We start from the raw sequence: 12573 nt of genomic DNA, 5'->3' as shown, positions 1-12573 counted from the left end.
GCCCTAACTAAATCCCCCCCCCCACCTTATTTTATTTCTTATGCCTGTCTGAGGCAGGCATATCTTGCGTGCACCGGCCGGCCACAATGAAGGAGGCCTCGGGACCGCCCCCGGACCGCCACCACACCCCCGGACCACCCCCTGACCCCAGGACCCGCCCCCGACATGCCCCGGACCGCCACCACACCCCTGGACCTGCCCTCTTCCCTCCCCTTTTTCGAAGCCCCGGGACATACGCGCATCCCGGGGCGCGCAGGGGCTAATTTTCTCGGGTTACATGCATATGTTATGCTCGTAGCCTTTGAAAATCTGCCTCTAAGTGAATAACAGGCTTTGATTTCATATTTACTGTATCTGCATTTTTTTCAGAATGGAGTGGTTAATTGGATCCACCCCAAGTTCTTTCTAAAAATGGTGTCCTTGTTCCATATTAATTAAGCTATTGTGATTTCCTACATTCTTTCTAAGACCTCATGTATTCAAAGGAAAATGGGCTCTTCATTCTTTGGGCTCAGCATAACCATCAAGCTTCTCAATTGTTTGTGTCCTTAGATCCCAATAGACTGAGAAAGGCAGTTGCATAAAGAACTTTGTCAAATTGGCTAGTGGACTATATCATGCACTGTTACATGCTGGTTGCCTTGAAAATTACATACTCTGTCAAGGATCATCAGGGGAGAGCCATGATGACTTCAGTGGCCCGTCTCAAGGCCACTTCTCTGGAAGATATATGCAGAATTGCTATTTGGTCGTCTCGACACCTTCATGTCCCACAACTGGACTGCATGTCCTGAGGAGACAATAACTTCGGACAAGCCTGTTGACCTAGAAGCCAACTCTCCACTTCATGGGGCTAGATGGTCTTTTAGTAAGTGCCTCTGCAGTGCAACCCTCAGCTTAGGACTCACATAAAATTTCTAATTCATGCCTTCTTTTTGACAGAGAAAACATGTTTGCTTATCTATAAACAGGGGTCTTCGTAGATAGCATGATGAATTAGCCATTCTTAATACCCACCTGTCTCCCTGGAGAGTTAACTACCCCACTAAAGTTTAAGCTCTGATGGATATTGAGGTGTGCACTGGAAATGCTGTGCATGCAAAGTAAAGTCTTGACTGAGCTCTGACAGTTGGATCCTTGTCTGTGCCATTGGATGACATCACCCAGACTAATTCATCATGCTGTCTACAGAGAACCCTGTTTACAGGGTTTATACATGTGCTTTGTACATAGTTAGGCCTTTAGTTACATACATAACTGCTTTATTTTATGTACCTAAATCCTGACTAAGTTTTTAAAATGTTCCCTTCTATGCACAACACTACAGTGATATGGCTAATAAAGGAATGATATTCAAGTGAAGACAACTAGTCATTGGTGTGACAATCAATGTACTGAGCCCAATAAGTCATTCAATATATAGAAATAACATTTAGCAGCGGACAGTTGTTAATGATTATGATTTCAACAGCACATGTAACTAACACAATGCCATACGAACCAGAATTAGCAGGGTACATAATTTTCAAAAGGTTTTATGCATATAAAGTAGTGCTTTACCTGCAGAAATGTCCTTTTAGAAAATTGTGTGACTAATGCATATGTAAAATTACGTTCATACACAGTGTGCATTTACTTTTACATGTATGGGGAAAGGCGTTCTAGAGTTTGGAATCTGAGCAGGGTTGAAACTTGCACACATTTTTATTTTAAAAACTGTGTACATAAATGTTCTTGGCAAAGCTACACACTCCAAATTTCAGGTGTAATTGTATGCATGTAGTTTTGCCAGGATAATTTTCAAGGCGGATTTCTGTGTGAAAATCTGCTTTGAAAGTTGGTACAACTTGCGTGCATATTTGCCAGCTAACTTAAGTGCAATGTTCTAGAATGACTGCCTAATTATCCATTAGATTTGACAGTATTGGTGAACATAATTTTAATGTCGCTCTGTTTATGAGAAACAATATCATCATTGCCCCTTGAGAGAGTCCTCAGGAAACTAAAAAGTCATGGGATAAGAGGCAGTACCATATTCTGTATTGATAATTGGATAAAAGGCTGGAAATAGAGGATAGGACTAAAGGATCAGTTTTCCAAATAGAGAAAGGTTATTGGTGGCGTGCCCTAGTGATATCTATTGGGACCTGTACTGTTTAACATATTCATAAGTGATCTGAAAAAGGGAGCAATTAATAAGGTGATCAAATGTGTACATGATATGAATTATTCAAAGCAGTGGATTGTGAGGAACTGCAGAAGGATTTTATGAGATTAAGAGATTAGGCATCTGAATGGCAGATGAAATTTAGTATGGAAAAGTGCAAAATGATGCACATAAAGAAAACTAATCCAAACAACAGTAAAAAAAAGAATATTGAGAATGATCAAAAAAAAAATAGAAAATAAAACAGTGAATATATTGCCTCTCTTTTGAGCCATGGAGTAACCACATCTTGAGTACTGGGTACAATTCTAGTTGCCCATCTCAAAAAAGACATAAGACAATGCAGAACTAGAAAAGGTACAGAAGATGGCAACAAAAATAATAAAGGGGATAGTATGGTTCCCCTATGATGAGAGCTACACAGCTTAGAGCTCTTCAGCTTAAAAAAGAGGTGGCTCAAAGGAGGCATTATAAAAATTTATAAAACCATGAGTGGGGTAGAATGGGTAAGTGAAGGACTGTTATTTACCCTTTCCTATAATACTAAAACTAAAAATTCTCTGATTTAAAATCAGAGAAAATATTTTTTCTCTCCGTGCACAATCAAGCTGTGGAATGTGTCATGAGAAGATAACATCAAGGCAACTGTATTAGTGAAGGTGGCTTACGAGGTTTAGACAAGTTCCCGGAGTTAAAGTCCATAAAACATTATTAGCCAGGTAGAATAGGGAAAGTCATCACTATCCCTGGGAGTGAGTAATAAGAAATGGATCTATTCTTGAGATCTTGTCAGGTCCATGTAACTCGGATAGGCACTGTTGGAGATAGGATATTGGGTTCAATGGGCATTGCTCTGATCCAGCATGGCACATCTTCTTTTCTTAAGCACCTGATACACCACATATCTCATTATTGCTCAAAGGTGTTGGTAACAATTTCTGTTTATATTTAAACATTTTGAGCTGTATTTTTCTAAGCCATTTACGTGCAAAAACCTGGTTTTATATGTGTAAGTGGCTGTGATAAAATAGTCCGGGCTTCGGTGCTTATAAGAGGATACATGTAACCTGATTACTAGGATAGGCGTTGGGAGGAATGGAGGTGGAACTAGCATACTTTTTCCTTTTCAAAGGTATGCGTGTATGCTAACCTGCACAAGTTACATCCTGTGAAGAGCAAATGTAACTTTGCATGGGTTATTGGGCGCACAGTAGGACAATTGCCTGAGCTTTTTCAAAGTGAGCTTAATTGCCCAAGTTCACTTTGAAAATGTGGGATAAAGTCTGCATGCAAAGTCATAGGCAGTCTTTACCGTATCCTGCACTGTAATGCAATTACCCTTTCTTGGCTTTCCTACATCTAGAAGCACTGTTGCACAATCAGCAATAGTTTTAGAGGTAATAGATCTGCAATCTCTCACGTCTTGTGCCTAAACACTTTGGAAAGACAGATCACAAGTCAGCATGGATTGCTTCTAGTTCTTAATGCACAAGAATTGTACTGATCTGAGTAGTAGTTTGTCTTATAGATGGTACATAACAATGCCTGCTAAATTGCATTTTATGGAGAAATGTATATGCCAAAGCATTTATATGTGTAACAGCTGGGATTACATTTTGCAGGTAAACATAAAGAATACTCACAGATGTTTTATAGAGAAACTCGCAATTTGTTTTATGTCATTTTGCTATAGGTCTCTGTTGGGCTTGTATCAGTGCTCGAAGGCTTTTAGAACCTGTTTTTACAAGTGACAAGTTGACAGGCATTAACAATTTATGTTTGAAAAGCCACCAACAGCACAATCAAGCAAGCTTTGAAAGTATCGTAATCAACAGACAGCTGCTGTCATGAACCTTTCCCTTGTCATCCTTGTAGTTTGGTAGCACAACAGGATTCCCTCTCAGAAGTTGCGTTTCTGGTATACCCATAATCCGGAGACAGCTAATTTTTTTTTTTTTCATTTTGCCACCATGTACACCATAGCTGCATTATTCTATGAGTGCTCACCCTTTTCTCCTCTATCAAATTAAAACACCAGAATGTTTAAATGCTTCCAAAATCCATGCAGTTTATTTTTAAATCGATTAATGGATCAAGATCAGTGTATGGTATTTGGACTTATTTTATTTATAAACAAGCCATTGAGCCCATTGAAATGGCTTTCGATTCTATCGATCATCAAATCTTGTTATTTCGTCTGCGGGAATGTGGCATTTCAGGAACAGTGTTGGCTTGGTTTGAGAGCTATCTTTTAGATCGCTCTCAAGTCAATAACAACCAAAAAATAGAGTTTGCAGATAAAGTACGGAACCTAGGCGTAATAATTGACACAGAACTAAGCTTAAAACAACACATATCTCTAAAAGTTAAGGAAGGATACGCCAAACTAATGGTGCTGAAAAGACTTAAAACTCTTCTAACAACAGCCAACTTCCGATAAGTACTCCAGGCGCTGATCTTTGCTAGTACCGATTACTGTAACGCCCTGATGCTAGGCCTACCATACACGTCACTAAGACCACTACAGATACTACAAAACACAGCTGCTAGAATTTTAACCGGAAAAAGCAAAAGAGACCACATCACGGAAACACTAGCCGAATTACACTGGCTACCCATTGAACAAAGAATTCAATACAAAACACTATGCATTATACATAAATTAATACACAATGAAAAAACAGACTGGCTGAACACAGCCCTTCGTGTACATGTCCCAAATAGGAACCTGAGATCTGCCAACAAAGCACTCCTCACTATTCCATCAGTCAAAACAGCCAGACTCACACAAGTAAGAGAAAGAGCTCTATACTTGGCAGGACCCATACTTTGGGACACCATGCCCACAGAGTTGAGACTACAAAGCAACATCAAAGCCTTCAGAAAAAATCTAAAAACCTGGCTTTTTAAACTAGCTTACCAAAAAGAGAAAGGTGAATAGTACTCAAGGGAAAGCAGGTACGAACATTCGAACAACAAACACATAACCATAATCAATGTGTGTAATTTTAATCAGACTAAGTTTCATTCTTTTAAAGCTCAGCAAAAGGATGAAAGTACAATGATAAAGGTAATCTTGTAACCTAAACTATAAGAATGTGAATCGGAAATGACTCAGTACACCTACCAATTTATATCATTTACAAACTATGTTACCGACCCTAAATTGACACCTATGTAACTTAAGATACGTTAGCCTCATTTTATGTGCCTTGATGTAAACCGTTGTGACGGTTCCCACCAAACGACGGTATAGAAAAAATGTTAAATAAATAAATAATTCACATTCCTCTGCGCAACAAATGAGATCAGGTGTAACACAGGGCTCTGCCCTCTCGGCGATGTTATTCAATGTTTATCTTGCCCCTATAGCCAAGTTGTTGTCCATCATCTCCGAGGGATTTAAGATCTATGCAGATGACATTGTTTTATATAAAAATTCAGAACTCTTGGTCTTCCACAGTTGATTTACTATCGCTATGCATGAATACTATTAATCGCTGGCTGAAACAGAATAAGCTGTTATTAAACACCAGTAAGACTTCTATGCTTCTAATCCATAGACCTCATTCCATACCTTTACATGATACTGTTACAATAGATGGTTTTTCTTTTTCTCTTCTCAACCCCATTAAGAGCTTGGGTGTTCTGCTCGACTCTACCTTGTCATTTAAACCTCAGATAAGATGACTTATCAGATCAGGTTTTTTTAAACTCCGACTTCTGATAGGTTTACGACATTTGTTGTATGACTGACTTTTTGATGGTTGTGCGGGCCATAATATTTCCACACATTGACTATTGCAATGGCCTATATATTGGCTTACCTAAGATTGTAATTCATTCGATCCAACTGATCCTGAATTCAGCTGCTAGAGTTGTTTCTTCCTCTAAACATTTTGATAGGATTTCTCCTGTATAGTCTAAACTTAATTGGCTACCCGTTCATGAGCGCATAATATTCAAGATAGGTATGATAGTGTTTAAACTGCGTGTTTGAGTCAACTGTCTGGTTTAATGCGCTCTTACGAATTTATAATCCTGTTAGATCCCTAAGATCCTCACAATTGAACTTATTAGAGATTCCCTCAGTTCGACAGGCACGACTCTTTAATACTAGAGAAACTTATTTTTCTATAGCGGCTCCAGTTCAATGGAACCTCATCCCTTTTGAAATCCGTGTGCTGGAAGATGTTAAAAAATTTAAGATGGTATTTAAGAGTTATTTGCTTACTCGTGCATTTAATATTGTATAAATACAATGTGAATGTTTTCAACACGTTAAAGTGAACTCATGGAGTGTTATTTGTTGAATCTCCCTGTTAGATATACCATAAGGTATGTCATTTAGTGAATTTCCCCGTAGGGATGTCTCTAATGTTAGATCTGTATAATTTGATATGGTTTCTATGAAACCTTATACATATGAGTGTATTATTTATGTTTCTGTTTTTATTATTATTATGTATGTTTATTATGTATATCACCTAGGCCTTTTAGTGTTAGGCGATTAATAAATTTTATTAAATGAAATGAAATGGAAGAGCCGAAGAAGAAAATTAGAGTTGATGTCTACACTACAGTACACTTTTATATACTACATCTTCTGTGCATTCACGGCACATTGGTCACAGCTCTCTTTTCCGCTTATGCGCGGCACGTCGGTCAGAGCTACTCTCTTCTGCGCATTCGCGGCACGTCGGTCAGAGCTCTCTGGTCCGTGCATGAGCGGCACGTCGGTCAGAGCTCAAATATATATATTGATGCAGTCTGGTAGAAGAGTTGTATAAAGCAGGCATGTTGGTTTGTGGCAGTGTTACAATACTTTAATCATTTATTTTAATCACACTTCTTAAAGGCGATAGTGTAATATGCTGGCCTTGTATGAAGCTTGCGATCAACCAGAGTAGTCCTCCATGCACTTATAAGGGTCATGATATCTTTTCAGAACACTTTGGAAAAGCTCCATGAGCCAACACAGGAAAATGAGATGATGCATGACTAAAGTAACTGCTAGTTACGCCAGAGGCTTTATTAAGTTCTGAGTCAATGACATACAAAATGTGTGTGTTGATTGCTGCACAATATTCTGCTGGGGTGAGCAGCAGTGCTAGGACAAAGATTCATAAAAGATTAATCTCTACTCCTCGGGAGGTTCCTGCAAGTCTCTGGGTGAGGGCAGCCTTTTTGTGCAATGTTCCACATGGAACCTGTAAATCAGATGTGACTCCCAAATAAGTGGGAATTAGTTGGTAAGGGATAGAACAGTCCTTGATACAGACTGTAAGCAGGGCAATGGACAAGGCCTTTCAGAAGGGTAAATACGTCTGTATCCTTCTGCTGGATCTTTTTGTGGCATGTGACACCATCTATCAAATGGAGCTGACTACTAATTTACCACTAATCCGCCATCAGACTGTTGTAACTTGCAAAATGGGAATTATAGGTGGTGATTTTCAAAGAGTTACTCAGGGCTTGTGCTCATAAATTAGCATATATATACGTAAGTAATATGTACATGTGTATATGCTAATTTATAAACCTCCAGAGTATGCGTGTACTTCCAGTGTTGCACATAAATGTTAACAGGGGAGGGGCGGTTTAGGGGCATTCTGGGGTGGAGTTCATAAGTATGCACACAGGTTGCTGCTTTATAAGCGATATATAATAGGGAAAACTACATCATCTAAGATTACTTTGCTTAGATTAATTTTTATTCAGAATCAAAATCAGAACAAGGAATTTTCTTTGATTTGTCAAGATTCAGTAACTTATTTAAAGGTTTTTATCAATTAAGGATTATTTATTACGTATTATACAAACATATAGTAAAGGCTTTAGTAATGCAAAATAGATACACTATTGCAGTTTATAAATTATGACAACAGATCAATCAATTGCAGACTTGCTCAGATATGTTTATTCACAAATCCTACCAGCTAACTAACTTCAGATTACATGGAACCAATTCTCTGAAATTTTCATCATTATTAGGAATTAGAGTCTGTTTTCTTACCCCACTGATAAACAGTGATAAAAGCATTGTGCAGACTCTCTCTGAGGGTATGGCTGTCTGTGTGCTTTTCAGGAACACATGAATCTTAGGGTCAGCAGCTGTAGGCATATCATGAAAGATAAGGCAAAGATGCAGGCTAGACACAGGAGCTGGAGCAAAGATATGGTCTTTGTGTACAAATCTTCTGTTCTGTGATTCATTGGAGGGGTCTCTGATCAGCATCTGTCTTCAGGCCACAGGTGGGAATGCAAGCAAGTCTGTCTCTGCTTGGATACCAGCAGTGACAATGTTGGTCCCAAGGGAGTGTATATTGGATAGCTGGACACTAGGATGATGGCAGACTGTGATGGAAGTGACAGGCATGCCATCTTGTACCTGGGTTCCACTTACTTTATAGCAAGGGAACAAGCAAAAATACATACATATGGATTTGGGCCAAACTTAGCTTTTGATTGATAAATTCTCCTTTTTTTGAGAAGAGTACAATCTGTATTATATGATTGTATGGTCTTAGGGATGCTTAAAGATAAGCAATATCCAGTCAGGGTTGAGTTCTTTGCTTCAGGGAAAGCCAAAAGTAAACGGTTTTTGCGGCCTTCTTAAACAAGCGATTTAATTTTGTTTTTCTGTAATGTCTGCATTGCTAGTGAACCTCCAGACTAGCCCCGACGTGCTCCTTGTGAAAAACATATGCACCACCTTAAGTTATTACAGCATGCCAATATCCAAGAATGTTATTGCTTTTCCTTACAATTTGTTTGAAAACAGTTCTCAGGTGATGATGTGCATAAATATATTTATGTTTCTATCTAGTCTGAAGATGATTTGGCTGAGAAGTTGAGAAGCAATGAGGCCCTCCTAAAAGCTGTTGGCACCTATGAAGAAGTTGCTAACCTGCCAAATGCCCCTTCAGATCTGATAAAGTTAACACTAAAGAAACAAGCGGATCGACAACAATTTCTGGGTAAGGCTAAAAATATTCAGATCATCTCAAAACAGAAAACTTACTTGAAATTTTCATGGACAGTTCCTGTAATTTGCTTATTTTTAAGACACATGATCCAAAAAAAGAAATAAGATAAGATAATCCCAGTTTAGGTCCCCTGTCCACTGAGACAAGTGTTGGCTCAGGTGCATCAAAGTGCCCTTGGGTCTTAGAAGTGAGGCCAGCAATTTGACCTTCTTGGGGAGAACCTGATGGTTGATTGCTTGGTTAATTTGAAAGGCCTTGCAACTGAGGCCCTGTTGGAAAACATAGCCTAATGATTACCAGTGACAAAGTAATATATAAAAGAAAGCAACAATACCCATGCTGCTTATTTGCCATTTTCAAGGAACCTCAGCAGTGATAATTCTTGTTTATCATCTTATATTAAAAACTCGATAAATAGGATTTATAAGCCATCATATTAGTCAAATAGGATATATGATTCCAGTATTGCTAGTAAGTATTATAGTGGTAATGTACCTCTGGTACTAGCTTGAATAAAACTTGCTGCCCTGTCTGTTGATTAAATTGGAAACTGTGTCAGGGTTCCACTTACATTGTGCTTGAGAGAAAAAAAGAAGGAAACAAGAGAAGATATTTGAAAACTAGAGTACTAAACTGGCAAACTAAGCCAGAAGAAGTTATTGTCCAGTGAACTGAGTGTTCTTATAACTGCTGTAGCAGTATATCTAATGAAAATGCCAAATGTGTCAAAACGATGTGGTGTTTTCATTATTTATTGGACCTGCTTGTACCTGAGTCAGCACAATTGCAGTTCATTAATGGAAGACTGAAAGTCTGAGTAGGTCGTGCTGGAATCAGGCAGATTCTCTATACAATGGAATTCCTTTCCTCTCCACTTGTAGGATTCTCTAATAGACAACTATACAAACCACTGGGTTAGAGATAGCTTTATGGTTAATATAGGAAAAAGCAAAAGATGAAGCATAAACTAGCTGTAGCTTCCAATTACCTTAATTATTATAGTATGGTTTGGAGTATCTTAAAACTATTAGGAGTCCATGTTCAGCAGAATTTAGCTGGATAACTTGTAAATTATTAGGATAAATGCCGACTTTTGAATATTTCTGTAGGGGCATTCCAGAATAGAGATAAGCTAGTCTGATAAATTATCTGGCAAACTCTGGTCATGCTGCAAAATAGTCCTAAAGTTAGCGGATAAAGTTATCTGGCTAACCTTAAGATAGTTTGGTATCGTTAATGGCATGGCTGTGCCACTGACTATCACACCAAAGTCACACCAAAGTCAGCCGGATAAGTTTATCTGGCTAATTGTGCAAGCTGTCCGGTGGCTGACTATTACCCCCCGAGGGGTAGATTTTAAAAACGCATGCGTGCATGTCCTTGTGCGCGCAATTTTATAACAGGTGAGCGCCAGCTCATGCACGTTATAAAATCCGGGGCGGTTGAAAAATACAATTTACAAGCGGCAACGAGATCGGGTCTCCCCAAGTTCCCTCCCAGTCCGCTTCAATTAAGGTGCGGACTGGGAGGGAACTTTCCTCCCCCCCCCCCCCCACCTACCCTCCCTCTCTTCTCCCCGACCCCTTAAAAGGCCCTAACTTTTTTTATTTTCTTTGTTTTAGAACTTACACTGGCAGGTGATCCCCCCAGGACAGCGGCAAATGGCTGCTGTACCAGCTGCCCCCTGGACCGCCCTACCCCCCAGACCACCCTTTTTCTTTGGCCTGGCTCTTGTGTGCGTAACAAGTGTTACACATGCGGCTGGGCCCCTTTTAAAATGTGCACACAAGGCCCAGCCACGCGCGTAACCCCTGTTTTTTTACAGACGCTGGCCATTTAAAATCGGGCTGTTAGTGTGTATTGGGGGATTTTTCTTGATTTCTGTTTCAATTGTTAAAGATTTTAATATCACACTTTTATCTACACATTGTGACACGGGTAATGATTCTACCTAACAGAGCATTTTATTGTTACACCAACTCTCTGGAACTCAGTTCTTATTGAACTATACCAGGAACTCAATTACTTGTTCTTCTATATGAAAGCTAAGGCTTGGCTGTTTGCACAATAATTTAATTATCTTTTTACTCTTTTTTTATAAATTGTAGAGGGGTAGTTTGAATGGATTACAGGAATGACAAAATATAAGGAAGCTAATGTCTATTGAATATGATGAATTATTGTCAGATGACAATACAAATAATGGTTATTTTGAATGGTTCAGGAGAACCGAAAAACGATCTAATTTTTTCCAAAATTTCGGAAAAAATGCATTTTTGGGTTAGTGCGCGCTAACTCTGCCACGTTAGTGCGCACTATTGGGGAGTTAGCACGCACTAACATGAAAATCGGGGGCCCCAAAAAAAAATCCCAAACTGCGGGAAAAATGAAATTCCCATGGGGGGTGGGGAGGGGGGAGGTTAGGGTCCGACACGAAATCCTAACCCAAAGCACATCTCTAATATGTAACCCCTATTCCACGTTATTTGGTCAGTTAAGGAGAGGGAAAAATAATTATCATATTATGCCTTTGTCACTAGGAACATGATTGATTGTGGACGTTACTATTGTGTACCACTTAGAAACATTGATGAGCAGTCTATAAATTTGCAAAATAAATAAATAAACAAACACTATGGGTTCTTTTGGGGTTAGGGAAAGAAAATACAGTTTTAAGGCCATCTGTTCCAATAATTGGTAATCACTTTAATATTCCAGATTCTCTTTCAGTACCTAATAGTTGTACTAGCTGAATGGAAGTCCCATTGGATATGCAGTAAACCTCCGTTCCTCACAAAAATTAACACAAAGAATATAATTCAACACATCTTTACTGAATGGATATGATTAACTTCAAAATAGAAAAAATGTACTTTACATATATAGAAGCAAATGAATACTAAACCAACATGATGACATATGTTGACTGTCGGTATATAAAAACAACAAATAAATAATAATAATAACAAGGTTAAGGGCTCTGTTTATAAACTTAAAAGTCTTTGTATTAAAGCAACTAAAAAAGTGTGGTTGCAACCAAAGGTCTCAGTGTGTGATTCCTGGTGAAAATTTCCTCTTGTTTCATTTTGCAACTATGCCAGCAAAGAGAAAGGGCAGAGTTGGGTCTTTCCCTACAAGCCATCCTTATTGCAACAGAAAATCAATGGCTTTTTCAACTGCAAATCCAAGCTTTTGGTTAGCAGAAGCCCTGTTGCTGTGTTGGATAAGTGAGCACCCATGTGGCTTAAGGAAGATATTTCTCTTACCTCGTCTGATTTCCTAACTCCATGGAAGTGTGAGGGTGCTGAGATGCGCTGCTTGACGCAGATTGATGACTGCATGGGGAGTATCGCAGAGGAAGGTTGTTTCCAATAGAAGGTTTCCATGGCTGAACAAATCTCTATAAAAGATCTGAGT

At 38.9% G+C, this 12573-nt stretch overlaps 1 protein-coding gene across 8 annotated transcripts in view; it reads left to right on the top strand.

Annotated features, from left to right (window-relative positions):
* The window catches only part of ASPH (aspartate beta-hydroxylase), a 508516-nt gene that overhangs the window by 383399 nt on the left and 112544 nt on the right, over positions 1 to 12573 (top strand). For all 8 annotated transcript variants that reach the window (XM_029591373.1, XM_029591374.1, XM_029591372.1 and 5 more), the window contains one exon: positions 8997 to 9147. In XM_029591373.1, coding sequence (XP_029447233.1) covers positions 8997 to 9147 — 151 coding nt within the window. The remainder of the gene's footprint in view (positions 1 to 8996; positions 9148 to 12573) is intronic.

This window comes from Rhinatrema bivittatum, chromosome 2 (genome assembly GCF_901001135.1).
Source record: "Rhinatrema bivittatum chromosome 2, aRhiBiv1.1, whole genome shotgun sequence".
Classification (NCBI taxonomy): Eukaryota; Metazoa; Chordata; class Amphibia; order Gymnophiona; family Rhinatrematidae; genus Rhinatrema; species Rhinatrema bivittatum.
This window is presented reverse-complemented; position numbering and strand designations above follow the sequence as displayed.